Raw genomic sequence first — 19611 nt, 5'->3', positions numbered from 1 at the left:
CTAGTCTATAGTCTTGTCTATAGTCTAGTCTATAGTCTGGTCTATAGTCTAGTCTATAGTCTAGTCTATAGTCTAGTCTATAGTCTAGTCTATAGTCTAGTCTATAGTCTAGTCTATAGTCTAGTCTATAGTCTAGTCTATAGTCTAGTCTATAGTCTAGTCTATAGTCTAGTCTATAGTCTAGTCTATAGTCTAGTCTATAGTCTAGTCTATAGTCTAGTTTATAATCTAGTCTATAGCCTAGTCTATAGTCTAGTCTATAGTCTAGTCTATAGTCTAGTCTAGTCTAGTCTATAGTCTAGGCTATAGTCTGGTCTATGGTCTAGTCTATAGTCTAATCTATAGTCTAGTCTATAGTCTAGTCTATAATCTAGTCTATAGTCTAGTCTATAGTCTAGTATATAGTCTAGTCTATAGTCTAGTATATAGTATTTTATACTCTAGACTATAGTATTTTCTATAGTCTAGTCTATAGTCTGGTCAATAATGTAGTCTATAGTGTAGCCTATAGTCAGATCTATAGTCTAGTTTATAGTGTAGTCAATAGTATGGTCTATAGTCTAGTCTATAGTTTAGTCTATAGTCTGATCAATGGTCTAGTCTATAGTCTAGTCTATGGTCTAGTCTATGTATAGTCTAGTCTATAGTCAAGTATATAGTATAGTCTGAAGTGTAGTATATAGTCTAATTAATAGTCTGGTTTTTAGTCTAGTCTATTCTATAGTATAGTCTATAGTCTAGACGATAGTCTAGTCTATAGTCTAATTTTTAGTCTATGAATAGTCCAGTCTATAGTCTAATCTAGATTATAGTCCAGTCTTTAGTCTGGTCCTGTTTATAGTGTATTCATTATTCTGGTATATGGTGTATTGTATAGTCTAGTCTATAGTTCAGTCTATGGTCTAGTCTTATCTATAGTCTGGTCTATAGTCTGATCTATAGTCCTCTCTGTAGTCTAGTCTATTTTCAGATCTATAGTCTAGTCCATTTCTAGTCTTTAGTCTAGTCTACGGCCAGATCTAAAGTCTACTCTTGACTAGTCTGTGTAAAGTCTAGTCTAAAGTCAGATATATAGTATTGTCTAAAGTGTAAAATTTAGTATAATTTATAGTCCCGTCTTTAGTCTAGTCTATAGTCTATATTCTTGTCTATAGTCATATTTATAGTATAGTTTAGTCCATAGTCTGGTTTAGACTATAGTCCAGTCCTTAGTCTGGTCTAGTTTATAGTGTATGTTTATGGTCTAGTCTAGTGTCTGACCTATAGTCTAGTCTTTAGTCTGGTCTTTTGTCCATAGTCAAATCTATAGTATAGTTTAAAGTGTATAATTTAGATTCCGGTGTATAGTCTTGTCTAGTTTATAATCTATCCTGTATTCTAGTTTATAGTGTAATATGTACTATAATGTAGTCTTTAGTTTATAGTTTATTCTAGTATATAGCGAAGTAAATAGTCTAGGATGTAATTTAGTATATAGTCGCATATATAGTCTAGTCTATAGTATATTTTCTACTCTAGGCTATAATTTATTTAGGCTATAATCAAGTCTATAGTTTAGTGTGTACTGTGGTCTCTACTTAACTTTATATTTTAATCAGATGTATAGTCCAACAGTAGGGTACTTGTGAAATAAAAGAGTACTAATTACTTCTGGGTTTTCTACGTAAAAAAGGTGCTTTTTACAATTCAAACTTTTAGACATTTACCGGTTTCCAAACTAATACTTCTACACAAACTCAGACACACAAATCGACACCCATAGAGATATTAATTACAAAGAGGCAACAAAGTATGAGCGAATATTTTGTAGATTGCTGCACTTTTCGTGTTTTTGTATTAAAAACACTAGACGTTCACTCTGGGCTTTTCAGATAGAGTTTTATATTGAGCCAGCAAAGACAAAAAAAAGTCATCGAACGCGTGGTGGTAGACACGGCAGATTGTCTATTTTTTATTTATTATTTCTTTTGTATCTTTTGTCTGCCTTTTTATTAATAATTTTTGTGTTTTATTTTTTGGATTTTTTTTTTCGTGAGTATTTCGTAAACTAGTGTTTATTTATTTATTTTACTTGTTTAAGCTAAAAGTGCTTTAAAGTTTGTGTAGTTGTGCGAACAGCAGTGGCTGAGTAAGCTTGAGCAGTAGTGTACGTGCGCGTCAAAAAACAAAAAACAAACGAAAACGAAATCTAAGCTGGTAAAGAAAACCAAAAAACAAATACAAAACACAAACACACAAAGAAACTAGTTAAGTCTGCTTTAACTTACAGATACAATTTGTGTGTTGTTTTTTTATTTTTTGTCTTCATTATTTTATCAATTGTATTGGTATAAGTGCGTGTTTGTCTAAGACTGTATAAGTGTGTTGGTGTGTGTGTATTTTGTCATCAACTTTGCACTTTTGCGCTCGCTTAACTTTCGTTAAGCTTACAGATTGTTTTAGCGCTTGCTGCAGTTAGCACGCGTGCGCGCAGTTTCTCTCATTTTTTCTCATTTTTTTATTAAAAAAAAATAAAGATTTTGAATTTTTTGTGTTGGATTTAAATTATTTTACAACAAGACGTGTTTGTATTAATATTTCGCGCTGGCTTACGAATCCTTTAAATACCTAAAGTATTTGAATTCGAATCAATGTTTGTATTTAACACACGTACGTTATGCTAAACGGCGAAAGGCTCAAATATAAAATATATTTAATCGGTTATTATCTATTTGGCAAGACGTATCTATAACGACTAAAAAAAAATAAACAAAAATTTATATAACATTAATTGCATGTAAAAGAAAAAAGTATAAAATATATATATATATTGAATGCAAAAAGTGTCTGAAATTAAACTTTAATTTTTATGTTACAAAAAAAAATCGTATTGAGAAAAAAAGAATTTATTTACATTAAAAGTGTTTCCTGTTAATAAACCTGTATAAAGCAAAAGTGCCAAATTTATTTTTTATAATTTATAATTTATTAAAAAAAACAACAACAAACAAACTAAGTTAATTTATTAAAATAACTTTAACAATAAAAACAAAGTCATAGTTTAATTTTTATATATTTTTTAAATATCCTGTTTAAGGATTTCATAGTGGACCTTTTGAACGAATTTAGTTTTATAAATACAACAACATGGAAAAACAACAATTTCTAATTGGATTAATTTTATGGTAAGTGTTTTATAATCTAGAATTTTTAAATGATTTAATATTTATTGTTTTTTTAAATTTAACAATATTTTGTCTGTTTGCAAACAAAAGACTTAAGCAACTAACTTTATCTCAGAATTTATGAGTACGTTTGCTGCTAACAGTCTTTTGTTATATTTTATTGTTTAATTTAATAAATTGAATTTTATGTCTTAATAATAAGTTTAACTTTGGACAGTTAAATAAATTTAAAACGAATGGAAATATTTTGTTTTATTTCTAACAAAAATAACAATATATTATTGTTTGATATTTACACCCTACATGACTAAAGTGTACTATTGGTACTACACCACCTTTAGGTATACCAAGCGACTTGGATTAACTTTCTGAGTCCATTAAAACATGTCCGTCCTTCCGTTCATCTCCAGCTGGATGTTCATGTAAACCTTGTGCGCAAGTACAGACCGCAATTTTCAACATATTTCGATAAAATTGGGAACAAATTTGCTTTTTGATACAAAGACAAAGTCTATAGAATATTTTGTCATTATTTCACCTTAAATCCCTATTACTAGACCTTTCGATTTCCATTTTTGCATCATTACTACTATCTCTCCAAAAATCGGGACAATTAAGTTATAAATAAGCATAAATAATGATCGCCTCTTATTTGACTGTAAGCCCTTTACAAAACCCCTTTTAAAAATGCCCTCCAAAATTGATTTATTGACAAATTAAAGTCAGCATAACTTAACTTTTATATAGAAATATTAACCTTGTCCACAATTTCAGGATTGACCCATATTTTACCCCAACTTCTGTATAAAGATTCTTTAAAAATATTATTTTTTAATCAAAATCCTAAAATGAAAATGTCCTTTAATGAAATATTGTCTAGTTTGACGTCACAATAGTTAAAGTTCTGCTTCAAACAAATAAATGCAACAATTACATTCCGAAAACTTAGGACGATCTCTGTACATCCTGTATACACTTAAACCTGGTGACTAATTTGACATTCCATAGCTGAAGTTTCTAATGCTTGAGACTTTCCAGCAAAAATTTTCATTATCGGATTAAAACTTGTTCTAAAAACAACTAGTTCTAGAACGAGTACAAATAAAACTATTTCAGATTCCTTAACAACAAACTTGAATGTAATGAATCTGTTCGTCGGAACATTGTTTTAGTTCTAAAAAAAATTCTTAAATATTTTCAAGAAACTAGTTCTATGACACTAGTTATCCATAGATGCTGCTCTAGCTATTCCGAAACAACTCTTTGGAATTAGTTTTATTGAAATAGAAATAAAACTAGTTCCGAGGTTGACAAATTCAAACAAAAATCATTGATTAAAGAACTAGTTTCAGAACCGTTCCAAAGAATGAGTATCGCGCACATAACGCTTCCTCAGAATCAGTTTTGAAGGCAACAATTTCGACTAATTGTCTCAAAGCCAAAGTAGAACGTATGCAGGCTGTTTGCTGTGAAATTACTTACACAGTATCACTTTGTGTCATTGGAGACAAGTGCTTAACTCAATTGCTTACACGTAATAAGAAAAATTTGTCACTTTAAATCGTGTTGACAATCTTTTATATCATGCAAAAGCTATCTAATTATATAACACTTTATCAAGTATTTATATAACACATTATCAATAAGACATTATTAAAGCGCTTCCATGTAATCAAAGCGATATGTAGTTGTTATTCAAATGTATGTTATTGCAAATCCATTCGCTTTGCAATGACGTTATTGAGGTATTTCTCGGTAATCAGAACGATATGCAGTTAAAAAGCTTAAGACTTATCAGCAAAAATTTTCATTACCGGGTAAGGAGTTCAATGCTAAAAGTTCTTACCACAATTGCTTACCAGTAAAAATAAGAATCAGTCACTTTAAACGTGTCTATAAAAAGATTCTGTATCATCATGCAGTAGCTGACTATTGAATTATAAAGTATTTATATAACACATTATATAATAAGACGTTATTAAAGTACTTCTAGGTAATCAGAACGATATGTCATATTTCATTAAAATTATGTTAATATGTAAGTCGTAACAATTGAATGTCATTAATAAGTTTTTGTTGGGTAACTTTATAAATTCTGATTGCCACTGCAGGCAATGGCTTTTCAATTGCAAAATAATTTTCATTTACTTCATCATGAATTTACAGCTGAGATTAGAAAAGTAACGATTTTCTTCGGCAGAAAGTTTTTTAGGTTTTCCAAAGCTTGATTTCAGGGGAACTTTAAAGATGTGCAAATTTGTTTCCTTTTAGAAAAAGAGATACAATTCAACACCCTTTACAAATTTACAAAAAAATAAACTTTCTTAAAAGCCGTTGTCCTTTTTAATATTAAAAACAATTTTGCATTAGTAGTTGGCAATTGTAATCAAACTTTACTAACATGATTATATTGTTTTTCATATTTGAGTCTATAAGTTATAAAATAAAAAAGATTTCATTGTTAAATTTTCTCACATTTAAAGACAACACTTTAATTTATTGAAAATCATTTATTTCACATTTATAACAGAAATACTTTCTGAGTTATAATATTTTAAAAATTTAATAACCTTTGACCTTTTTTTAATTTTGTTTTTAAAAAAATTTCCAAATATTTTGTTTAATGTTTTAAAACACTTTTTTAATCCTTCCAATTTTCTTTAACAAATCTAATCTAATTTTATTACAAATTTCAATTTTTTTTTTTAATTCTTAATTTTTTTCTTTCAATATTTTTTTAACAGGTTTATTTTTTGTGTAAATTGTTTTTCATAAAAAATTTAAGGCACGTAATTTTTTTATTTAATTTTTTTTATGGCATTAATTCATTTTGGAAATACCCATCCAACAAATTATATTTTGCACATCTTAACAACAACAACAACGACAGAAAAGAGCTTGTTCTTGACCTCCACCAAATGTTCTTGGAAAACGTGAATCATGATTATATATTTTATTTTTGTATTTGTATTTTTGCAAAAAAAAAACAAATTAGAATGATTTAAAGAATTTCATGTTAATAAAATATTAGTAATGCCAATTAACAACAAGAATAACATAAATCATGATGAGTTAGCAGAAAATACTAAAACACATAAAGGATTTAAAAATGAAATTGAAATTTTAAGACAAGAAATGGGTTAAAAATAAAAAGTCTTACTCTAAACAGTTTCAAAATAGGTCTTAGTTTTTCGAAAATTTAATGTAAACAGTTCTTGGAATATTCTCGAAAATCTTAAAAACTTTCTTTAATAAATCTTAAATCCTTTAAAACTAACTAAACAAGTTCTTGGATTATTCGCGAATAAAATCAATACTTATTATTTCGTATATTTTCCTTAAAAAATACTTTTTTCTTAAAACTAATTTTCAAAATTGATAACTTTAAAAAGTAACTGCTTTTTGTTAAATTTATTTCTTTACTAAATAGTTTTTTAAGGTCTCATATAAAGTTTGTTTTAAAATTTTAAATTTATTCAAATATTCAAATTTATTAATAAAGCAGATGTTTTTTAACTTAATATTAAAATGTTAATTTTAGTTTCTTTTAGTTTCTTACTGTTACCAAGAAGAAAACTATTTCATAATTAACGACGAGGAGGGTTTAAACTTTAATATGTTAATGAAGATGCTCTTTGGGAATTTATTTAAATAATAAAAATTTCCCTATGAAAACGCACTTACAAATAAAAGATAAAGAAATTTTATATTTAAGATACAAATCAAAAAGGAAAATATTTTACAAATATTTAAACAACGCTTTTAATAAAATAAATAAACCTAAAGAAATATTTTTATAACGATGCATTTTTATGGAGAAAATTTCTCATATTAAAATAATTTTTAAGAGAAATTTAAACTTGTAATGAAACAAGTTTTCTTAAGAAAATTTCTATTAAAATAAAACAAAAATTCTCTCATAGTAAGACGAAAACTTCTAAAGCAAATGTCCATCATAATGAAAAAAGTTTTCCTGAGAAAACTTTTATCATAAAGATACAAATTTCCGAAAAATTTTTTCTCATTATAAAACTATTTTAGAAAGTCCTTACAAAAAAAACTTTGTTATTCTATACCTTTTTTAAATTTTCTAAGAGTTTCTCCATAGAAAATTCAAATAAACTTTTCTACAGAAAATTTCCCTCGTTTGAACGATTTTTCTATCGAATGTGGGACAACTTTATATAATTCTCTTTAAGATAATTTTTCTAAAGAAAATTTCTTTCACTTTAAAACAATTTTTTTAAAGAAAATGTTTCTCATATGACACTCAGTTTAAAACAAATTTTTTTTAATATTATTCAGTCAACATTTCTTTATAAATTTAAAACAATTTTTTATAGAAAGAGTCTCTCAATTTGAGATATTTTTTCTATAGAAAAAGTGAGATACACTTTTAATTAAATTTATTTCATTTTGAAACAATTCAATAAGAAATGTCTCTCATTTTGAAACAACAAGAAATTGTCTTCAATTTTGAGACAACATTTCTATAGGCAATTTCTTTATCTTTTAAACAAATTTTCTGTATGAAATGTCTCTTATTATAACACAACGTTTCTATGCTTTGTGACATATTTTCTATAGAACATTTATCTTATTTTGAAACAACATTTTTATAGGCAATGTCGCTCATTTGAGACAAATTTCCTATAGAATATGTCTTTCATTTTAGGACAAATATTCTGTAGAAAAATGTCTCTCTCTTTGATACCACTTTTCTATAGAAATGACTTTTATTTCGAGATAAATTTGTTGAAGATGATTTGTCTTTGTCCCTTAATTTTAGACAACTTTTCTCTAACAAATGTCACATTCTTTGAAACAACTTTTCTGTAGAAAAATGTCTCTTATTTTGGGACAACTTTTCTCTCAGTTTGAGATAAATTTTTTTTTGGAATATCACTGTTATTTAGAGAGAAATTTTCTTTAGAAAATTATTCTTTGTTTGAGATAATTTTTCTAAAGAAAATGGATATCATTTTAAAATAACTTTTCTATAGAAAATCTCAAACAACTTTGAGACAACTTTTTATAGAGAATTTCATTTATTTTGGGGAAAAAAATCAATAGAAATGTAGTTCACTTTCAGACAATTCATTGTTCTCTATTTTGAGACAATTTTGTATAGAAAATTTCTCTCAGTTTAAGACAAATTTTCTATGGAATATGTCTTATAATTTGGAATAAAGTATTTCTAGAAAATTTCTCTTTTTTATGACAACTTTTCTACAGAAAATTTCTATTTTTTTATACAAAATTTCTATAGGAAATGTTTTTATATTGAGATAATTATTCTACAGAAAATGTGTCTAACTACGAGATAATTTTTGTATAGAGAACGTATTTTACTTTTGTTTTCTATAAAATTTTTTCTCATTTTGAGAAAATTTTCTTCTAGAGGAAATTTTGTAATCAATTTTCTATATAAAATATATATTGAGTAAATTTTTCTATAACAAATTGCTCTGACATTGAGACAAGTCTTCTGTAAATAAATTCTTTCACAATAAAATAACTTTTCTATAGAAAACTTCTATAAAAATTTTCTAATGTTGAGACAATTTGTCTGAAGAAAATTATATGCAAAGTTTTCTCTTACTTTTTTAATAAAGAAACACTACTCTTTAATCTAAGCTTTAGAACAACAATAACTATTTTATTTAATTAAATTAATTTTATTAATTGTTTATTTAATTTCTGCTCCCTGTTTTATATAGTTTTTTGTCTTAAAAATGTTTTTTTAAACAAATATATAAAGTCAGTTGTTATTAATTATATATTTAATACCAGTTTTATTACTTAGTTTAATATTTGTTGTTTATTATTAGTTAATTAATAACAAATGCTAAATGGCGCCAACAAAAAAAAAAATTAAAATACTTCAAATTATTTTTCAATAAAAAAAAAGACCAGTATTGGTTTTTGTTGTTCTTCTTTCTTTAAAATATTATAAATGCTACAAATTAATCATCATTAAAATTAAATCAAATTGACAATATAATAAAAAAACATAAAACAAAAAAATTCAAGAAAATTTATTATAAATTTATTTAATGATGATAAAGAAGAGAATATTTTAAAAAACTGTCAAAAAAGACAAATTAAAAGCCTGAGTTATTAGGGGAAAATTAATTGTAATTAAAAAAGTTGAATTATTTGTTAAAATATTGATTTAAAATTTTAGCCGAAAAGTGAAAATATTTAATTTTAAAATTTATATTTTCAATATATAATTTAGTTTTTTTTTCTTCATTATTATGTGGGAATATTTTTGTTTTGTCAATATTTATTGTTTGAAAAACTTTCACTTAATTCTTTAGCATAGTGTACTCGTGCTCATCATTTATCTTAATTGATTTGAGATTTATTGTTAATTTTTTAAATAAATACACAGAAAAAAAATGAGAAAAAAATTTAATAATGAGGTCACTGTGTTAAGTGTTAAACTTAAAATCAGATCTTTAATTTAAAAAAGAGACATTTTCTTAAAAAGAAAAAAAAATAAAAAAATTTCATTTCATTCATTATCAAGAATATTCCTAGAACTCATTTCAAATTATAAAAAATTAAAAGCATACTTTTAGGCTATTACTTCAGTAAAATGTTGAAATCCATTCCTTTTTATATTTTTTAAAATATTTTAAAAATTTATTCAAATTATTTTTCATTCTATTTACTCTTATCTAAATTCAGATAAACTATGAATATTTTTTTTGCTAATTATTAGAATGTTTGCTATTTCTAGTTTTAGTATAATTGATTAACATTTGACGTAAATTAAATTCAAACTCATTTATGGTTTGTCATTAAATTTAACATGTAATTAAGTTCATCAATGATGCTCGGTTCTCGCCTTCTCACTAAAACTACTAAAACTAAATTAAGTTTAAATTTAAAAAAAATCGAAAGGCAACTTGGTAAGCGGCGAACTTCATAAAAAAAACCCGTTTCTGTTCTTAAGAATATGATGAATTTTTAAACACTTTAAAACGCATAAAATCACAATTTCATACGAAAACTTTAAAGAAACATATAGAAGAACTTATATATTCTTTATCAATTTATTTAGTTAAAATCTTAAATAAAACATGTTTCAAATGTGTCTAAATATTTAAAAAAACATAATAAAGAACTTCCTTTATTTATGCTAAATTTATGAAGTAGACAAAAAAATAATAAATAAATTTTGGCATTTAAAAAACTTTGCATCAGATAAAGTTCATTGCTTCTCAAAAAACAGACAAATAAGGAAATGTTATCAAAGTAAATGGATTGTTTTAAAGAAGTTAAGCTACATAACTTAAGCTTACATAACTTTATTCCAAGATTTTATCTGCGAAAAGTTTTCTTATCAGAAGATAGGACTCTCTTTTATTAGAAGTGACTTTTCTTTACAATTTTTTTTCAATTTATTAAACTTTTCAAGAAAATTTCTCTCTCTATAAAAAAATGTTCTCACAATTATAAAACTCTCCCATATAAATTATTTGTCTTTTTGAGACGTTTCAATGAGAGACATTATGCTCTCTCGATTTAATATTTATTAAAAATATTAACCTCTTTGTGACAATTTTTCTAAAGAAAAAGTTTCTTTCTCTCTTTGAGACAATTTTTTTTATAGAAAAGTCTCTCTCTATTTGACACAACTTTTTTATAGAAAAGTCTTTCTCTTTGAAACAAATTTTCTGTAGAAAAGCCTTCCGCCTTGAGACAACTTTCTATAGAAAAACTCTCTCCCTTTAAGACAACTTTTCTATAGAAAATTAGTCTCTCTTTGAGACAACTTTTTTATAGAAAATGACTCTCTCTTTGAGACAACTTTTCTATAAAAAATTCTCTCACTTTAAACAACTTTTCTATGGAAAATGTCTCACTTTGAGACAAATTTTCTATAGAAAAGGTCTCACTTTCAAACAACTTTTCTATGAGAAAAGTCTCCCTCTTTGACATAACTATTTTACAGCCAAGGTTTCTCTCTTTGAGAGAACTTTGCTATTACAAATGTTTCTTAGTTTGGGACAATTTTTCTCTCTCTCTTTCTCTCATTATATTTAAGAAACCTTTTTTATAGAAAATAACTATTACCTTAAAACAAGTTAAGACTCCTTTAGCATAGAAATTGTTTCTCACTTTAAAACAACATTTCTTTAGGAAATTTTTCTTACTTTGAGACAATTTTTCCATAGAAAATCTCTCTAACTATGACACATACTTTAAATATAAAATGTATCTCACTTTGAGATCACTTCTCTATGAGATAACATTTCTATAGAAAAAGGCTTTCAATATGAGAAAACTTTTGTATGAATATGTCTCTTACTTTAAGGCAAGATTTGTTAAAAAATTATGCCATAATTTTAAATAAGTTATTAACAGGAAATGTTTTTTACTTCGAGAAAGTTTTTTTATAGAAAACGTTTCTCATTTTAAGACATCTTTACTATAGAAAATTTCAATCACTTTGAAAAAACCATTCTAGAAAAATAGAATCTAACTTTAAGACAACCTTTTTTGATAGAAAATGTTTCTTCTTATAATATAACATTTCTATTGAAAATGTTTTTTTTTAATATGAGAAAACTTTTGTATGTGATATATCTCTCACTTTAATACAACTTTTGTAAAGATCAATTTGAGTAAAATTTTCTTTAGAAAATGTATTTTGTTTTGCGATAAATCTATGCAAATTTTCTTTTATTTTAAGAAATTGTTTGTGTAAACAATATTTCTCAATTTCTTTTCTATAGAAAATGTCCATCAATTTTTGCACTATATATGATTAAGTAAATTATGTCATTTGTTTCTTTTGAATTTCATAATCGAATACTCTATTTTGCATTTGACATATTTGTGCTCGTTTTCTTTTGTTTTACTCTCTAACGTAATAACTTAATTTCGAATGCAAATAAACTAAGTAAAATATTTGAATAAATAAATACATTATTTTTTGTTAACTTTACACAACCTAGTTTGTGTTTTTTTTCACTCTCTTACGTTTATAAATTTTTTAAACAAATTTAACAAGAAAAAAAAACTACAAAAATTTGTATGTATAAAACAAATAACAACAAAGTATTGATGCCAAACCAGAAAAAGAAGAAATTTTATTAAACAAACCAAATGAAATTGTTTAAATAAAATAAAAAACAAAAAACAAAAAAGAAATAAATTTCACTTTCAGGCCACGTTCAAAACGTAAAAGTATAAATTTTTGAAGTATTTATTTAAAAAGAAAAGAGCTTTTTTTATTGTTTTTTTTTTTGGCAAAAACAAAAGTTTTATTTAATAACAAAAAAAAAAACTAAAATTATTTAATCAAAAATTATGTCAATATTTAAAAAGAATTTTTAAGTTAATACTTTTTATATTTTTCAAAACTTTACTTTTAAATTAAAAAAAAACGTTTGTTGTTGGTATTTTTTTTAATTTATAGTTTAATTTATTGTGAAACAAAACTTCCTAGTTTGAGCCTAAAATTATTAATGGTTTCAAATTAATTGTAGCTGTTGTTTGTGTTGGTATGTTTATTTTAAAAATTTTTAATTAGTTTATTTAACATTTTTGTTATGGTTGTTGTATTTTTTTTTTTTTTTTGATAGGTATTATGAAATTTATTTAATTTTTTTTATTTCTTCATTTTGGTGTTCATGGCCTGTTTTGCATGATCGTGATAATGATAATGAAAGTTTGTTTTTTTTTTGTTATTTTTGATTTTCTAAATTTTTTTTAACTTTTAGTTCCTCTTTAATTGTATTTAAGTAAATTTATTCAAAACATTTTGGAAATTAAGTTATGCAATAGCTTGTTTAAATCAAAAATAGATAAATTGATAAGCTGACCTAATGTAGCTATTTAAATTTGAATATTTTTAGTTTAAACGTAATATATATTATGAAAATTTTGATATTAAAAAAACTAAAGGTATTAAGGTTAACGAAAACTGTCTTAACAAGACACTTTTCTATACGAAAACTGTCTTAACAAGACACTTTTCTATACGAAAACTGTCTTAACAAGACACTTTTCTATACGAAAACTGTCTTAACAAGACACTTTTCTATACGAAAACTGTCTTAACAAGACATCTTTCTATACGAAAACTGTCTTAACAAGACACTTTTCTATACGAAAACTGTCTTAACAAGACACTTTTCTATACGAAAACTGTTTTAACAAGACACTTTTCTATACGAAAACTGTCTTAACAAGACACTTTTCTATACGAAAACTGTTTTAACAAGACACTTTTCTATACGAAAACTGTCTTAACAAGACACTTTTCCATACGAAAACTGCCTTAACAAGACACTTTTCTATACGAAAACTGTCTTAACAAGACACTTTTCTATACGAAAACTGTCTTAACAAAACACTTTTCTATACGAAAACTGTCTTAACAAGACACTTTTCTATAAGAAAACTGTCTTAACAAGACACTTTTCTATAAGAAAACTGTCTTAACAAGACACTTTTCTATAAGAAAACTGTCTTAACAATACACTTTTCTATAAGAAAACTGTCTTAACAAGACACTTTTCTATAAGAAAATTGTCTTAACAAGACATTTTTCTATAAGAAAACTGTCTTAACAAGACACTTTTCTATAAGAAAACTGTCTTAACAAGACACTTTTCTATACGAAAACTGTCTTAACAAGACACTTTTCTATACGAAAACTGTCTTAACAATACACTTTTCTATACGAAAACTGTCTTAACAAAACACTTTTCTTTACGAAAACTGTCTTAACAGGAAAGTTTTCTATACGAAAACTGTCTTAACAAGAAACTTTTCTATACGAAAACTGTCTTAACAAGACACTTTTCCATAAGAAAATTGATTTAGCCAGACACTTTTCTATAAGAAGACAGTCATTACAAGACTACTCTCTCAAAAACGCAATATTTTATAAAGACATTGTCTTACAAATATCTCTAAGAAGTAATATTAAAAAAATCCGCCTAGAAGACATTTTTCTATAAGAAAACAGTCTGATTATGATATTTTTCTCTTTCAAAGTATTTTTTATATAGAAAAATCTTCTCGATTAGATTTTTCTAGAATATTATGTTGTTATTTCTTTGTTTAAATTTTTTCCGTTATAAAATTTATAAAACTTAAAACTAAAATATTTCCTGTTATGTCAATTTTCTTTAAAGATCATTAAACAAAAAAATAAATAAATAAAAACATAAATGTTACTCGATTACCTTCATATACATACAAACATACATACATGATATGTATGTACTTATATTGTTATAAATGATCAAATGAGGCGTGTTAAAAAACGTTAATTTAAAAATTTATTAAAAATCTATAACTAGGAAGAGAACAAATATTATGTATAAACAAACAACTAACATGAAAAAAAACTTCAAAATGTTTTAATCTATTCTAAATCCTTTAATTAAGTATTTTGACACTTTCGAAAAAGAAAAAATTAATATTGATTTAAAGATCATCTTTTTTAAATCAATTTACATTAATTTGTATTCATTTAAACAGCCTTGAACCTATTGCTAAACTCGCAGAAAATAAAATCAATTAATAAAATAACAACAAATTCTTATAAAATATAACACAGTTTAACAAAAAATTTAAATTTTAAATGTACTAGAAAGTATAATATATATTTTTGTTTCATTTTTTTAATATTTTGGCAAAAAATACTTTTAACACAAATTTTATATTCTGCTTTTTTTTGATAACCTTGAACTCTTTCGAAACAAGTCAAAATATTTAGACAAGAGGAAGCAGCTAAATTGAAAATAACTCTAAACCCACACATTTAAAATGAAAAAAAAATAAATAAAAGAAAAAATTAACAGTTAATTTATTTAAAAATGCAAAATATAAAAAAAAATAATAAAATAAACAAAATAAAATTGCTCTATAAATTGTCTGTCTTAAAAAAATAAAACCAGTTCAAAATAGATTTATCATTGACAAAAAATGCATTCATATTAAAAAAGGAGTTTTAAAACTTTTTTTAAAAAAAATTCAAGTTTTGCCTAAAACCGCTAAAGGAATTTCAAAACAGGAGCCTGTAAAAAACGCGGTTTTGTTTTAAACAAGTATTGTCAATTGTTTTAATTGCTGAAGGTGTTAAAATTTATTTTATTTAAATGTTAATTGGAAATAAATTTACCAGGCACATGTATTTTATTTTTAATGACTTACACATGACTGGTTTTAATATTCTATTATGGGATATATTCTATACAGAAACGGAAAGAGTGTGTTGTTAAAACGGATTTCTTGTAGAAGAGTATCTTCTCAATATATTTATTATTAGAAAAGTCTTCCCCTGAGAGTTTTCTCATAGAAAATTGTCTTCCCAAGAGAGTTATAGAAAAAAGTGTTGCAAAAGGACAGTTTGCTTACAGAAAAATGTAAGTGTTTTGTGAAGACAGTTTTCGTATAGAAAAGTGTCTTGTTAAGACAGTTTTTTTATAGAAAAGTTTTCGTATAGAAAAGTGTCTTGTTAAGACAGTTTTCGTATAGAAAAGTGTCTTGTTAAGACAGTTTTCATATAGAAAAGTGTCTTGTTAGGACAGTTTTCGTATAGAAAAGTGTCTTGTTAAAACAGTTTTTTTTTTATAGAAAAGTGTCTTGTTAAGACAGTTTTCTTATAGAAAAGCGTCTTGTTAAGACAGTTTTCTTATAGAAAAGTGTCTTGTTAAGACAGTTTTCTTATAGAAAAGTTTCTTGTTAAGACAGTTTTCTTATAGAAAAGTGTCTTGTTAATACAGTTTTCTTATAGAAAAGTGTCTTGTTAAGACAGTTTTCTTATAGAAAAGTGTCTTGTTAAGACAGTTTTCTTATAGAAAAGTGTCTTGTTAAGACAGTTTTCTTATAGAAAAGTGTCTTGTTAAGACAGTTTTCTTATAGAAAAGTGTCTTGTTAAGACAGTTTTCTTATAGAAAAGTGTCTTGTTACAACAGTTTTCTTATTGAAAAAGAGCTTAAACTCGGTGTCTTTTTAATCTTTTTTGGTGGGAATAAAACTATTGGTGTTAATATTTACAACTTTTATGTAAATAAAAAGTTATTTACAATATTCAAACATAACATTTTATGATGAAATTTCTTGATTTATTGTAATGCTGTTAACAGTAACAACATTCCATGCAATAAAACTTTAAACTATAAAATCAAACAGAGCCACCCCCAGTTTAAACTGGGAACTTTTATTAAAAACAAAACTATATATAAAAAAAAACTTGTTTTAATTATGAAACAAAACAAAGTCCTTCAATTTTAATTAAAAATTCTATAGATTTAGATTAAACCGTATAAAAACTTTCAAATTTCTACGCTTATATTAATTATAAACAAATAAATAAGTTAACGTTTGTTTATGCAACCGCTCTGCTACATAACAGATAAATTAAAAACAAGTTTGTGTCTTAAGTCTTTTGTTTTAAAAGATTGTTTTTTTTTTTTGCATTCGAAAAGCATAAAATATAACTCCTACTCATTTGATCTAATTTTTTTGTTTTAAAAGATGTTCAATAACAAGCAATCGTATTTTAATTAAATGTTAAAGTTATTAACAAAATAATCAATTAAATCAATTGACCTTAGAAAAATTGAAGAAAAACACATGAAACAAGTATTAGTTTTCTCAAGTATGTTACAAATTTAACAGACAGACTTTTTTTCTTGTATAACCAAAGCAAAAGTACCAGTATTTAAAATGTCATTTGGATTTTTTGGTTTAACCTTGAATATTGAGCAAAGTCAATAGTAAAAACTTGGCATTTTCTATTTTTTTTTTTTGTTAGTTACATACTTGGCTTTAAGCCGAAAAATGTCACTTAAAAAACTACTTAAACTTTTGTATTAAAACTACAAACAAAAAAGGTTCTATTTTTGGCTTTAAAACGCAATATAAATATAAAGATTAAATAATTTTATAAGTTAAGTAAAGTGTAAAAAATAAACGTGTATAATGCTTAAAGTATGTCATTTTCTTAAGTATTTTTTATTTATTTGTTTATTAAATAAAATTTTTCAAAGTCAATATGTTGCAAATTGTTTTTTTTTTTTTGCATTTTTGCACTTGTAACTGATTTGTTCATTGCTGTATTATTAATCGTCTGACGCATTTTAATTAAAATTTCTTAGATTTTTTCTTTGTACACACAAATGTGTTTTTTGTTATTTTTTTCTTTACAATAATTAAATTATTTGAATTTTCTAAAATCACTTTTGATTTCTTTTTATTTGAATAGTTTAGTATGCGTAGTGAGAAGTGTTTGACAAATTTTGGGTGGGTGTTTATGGCCATGCACGTGCATGACTTTGTAATATATTTTCTACCTTTTGCTAACTTTATGGATGATTCATAGTGGGTGTTTTGTTAGATTACTTAATATTTGTTAGACTTTTTATGGAAATAACTATACATATGCAAATGAAATAAATAAAAATAAATTATGATTTCATTTTAAAGAAAATATTTACAATAAATATTTTAAAAAAGCTCCTATGAAATATTACATACCTTTACAGATACGACAGTGTTTATTTTTTTTAAGAAAACTGTCACTTCTAATATGAAAATCTTTTCCTATAAGAAAACAGTCTCAACAACACACTTTTCTATAGAAAACAATCTCAACAAGACACTTTTCTATAAGAAAACTGTGTTAATAAGATAATTGTATATACGAAAACTGTTGTAACAAGACACCTTTCTATAAGAAAACTGTCTTAAAAGGATACTTTTCTATAAGAAAACTGTTTCAAAAAGTCACTTTTCTACAAGAAATCTTTCTGAAATAGACACTATTCTATTAGAAAACTGTCTCAAAAAGACTCTTGCCTTAAAGAAAGTTGTCTCAACAAGGCACTCTTCTGTAAGAACAATGTCTCAACAAGACACTTTTCTATCAGGAAATAGTCTCAACAAGACACATTTCTATAAGAAATCTGTCTTAAGATGACACTCCTTAATAAGAAAACTATCTTAACAAAACTCTCTTCTATAAAAAAACTGTCTAAACAAGACATTTTTCTATAAGAAAACTGTTTTAAAAAGACACCTTTCTATAAGAAAACTGTTTTAACAAGATACTTTTCTATAAGATTACTGTATTAAAACTGTTTCAAAAAGTCACTTTTCTAAAAGAAATCTGTCCAGACACTTTTCTATTAGAAAAATATCTCAACAAGACATATAAGAGAACTGTCTCAACAAGTCACTGTTCTTAAAGAAAACTGTCTCAGCAAGACACTTTTCTATTAGAAAGTAGTCTTAGCAAGACACTTTCCTATAAGAAAACAGTCTCAAAAAGACACTTTTCTTTAAGAAAATTGTCTCAACAAAGCACTCTTCTGTAGTCTCAACAAGACACTTTTCTGTAAGAAAACTGTCTTAAGATGACACTCTTCTATAGGAAAACTATATAAACAAAATAATTTTCTGTAAGAAAGCTGTCTCAACAAGACACTTTTTTGTAAGAAACTTGTCCCAACAAAACACTTGGCTTTAAGAAAATTTTCTCAAATTTTTTATATGAAAACTATTTTAACAAAACTCTTTTCTATAAGAAAACTGACTAAATTTATTTATTTTATTTGATGTAGAAATCTATAAAACTCTTTTAAAACTATAAGAATCTAATTGTTATTTTCCCACAATTTAAGAAAACGTGTAGGCTATTTTATCGTCTTAAAATAAATTATCATAAAATTATAAAATAAAACTAAAATAACAATTTATTTTGTAACAATTTCCCAATGTTACACAGCATCCTATTAAAACTTTTAACGTGTTAAGGTTCATTATACATATGTATGTATTTTCATAAAGCTTAAATTTATTATCTATCTCATCAAACATGTCGTGATGCCTTTTCAAAAATTTGTTACACTCATCAACTATATAAATTCCATAAATGAAAGTGAAATTTTTTTAAAATATCAAAAAAAAAAGACATTTTTCATATAATTTTGTTAAACTTACAAGTGTGAAGACAAGCTAGATTGTTAAAGATGGATGGTTGGACGGACAGTCAGACAGTTGTATATGATAATAAAACATTTTTTTTTTTTTTTAAATACAGTAAGAAGTTGTAAAGAAATGTTAAGTAGATAGAAAGAAATTATATACTTTTGAAAACGGGTAATGAATTGGGTGTAAGAGAAAAAGAAAGAGAAAATATTTTAGTGAATTCTTCATTAAAATGACAAGGTGTTTTTTGAAGTTGTCTGGTTACTGAATTGCATATAATAGGTTACTGCTTCTTAATTTCATATATATTTAAATACTGGTTATAATCTTATTAAAAACTTGAAATTTTGTTTATAAGTATAATAGAAATCACATAATATATATTTAGTTTAGGTAGATAGATAGATAGATAGATAGATAGATAGATAGATAGATAGATAGATAGATAGATAGATAGATAGATAGATAGATAGATAGATAG

The 19611-nt window shown here is 25.0% G+C and overlaps 1 protein-coding gene across 1 annotated transcript in view; it reads left to right on the top strand.

Moving 5' to 3' along the window:
• The first annotated feature begins 1920 nt into the window (after positions 1-1920).
• Positions 1921-19611, top strand: part of LOC111678642 — a 48798-nt gene continuing 31107 nt past the window's right edge. Inside the window, exon 1 of the mRNA XM_023440048.2 lies at positions 1921-3164. Within this exon, the coding sequence (XP_023295816.2) occupies positions 3127-3164 (38 nt within the window). The 5' untranslated portion in view covers positions 1921-3126. The remainder of the gene's footprint in view (positions 3165-19611) is intronic.

The sequence above is a fragment of the Lucilia cuprina genome, chromosome 2, assembly GCF_022045245.1.
Source record: "Lucilia cuprina isolate Lc7/37 chromosome 2, ASM2204524v1, whole genome shotgun sequence".
In the NCBI taxonomy this organism is placed as follows: domain Eukaryota; kingdom Metazoa; phylum Arthropoda; class Insecta; order Diptera; family Calliphoridae; genus Lucilia; species Lucilia cuprina.
The sequence above is the reverse complement of the archived record's forward strand: the minus strand, read 5'-3'. Positions and strand labels throughout refer to the sequence as shown.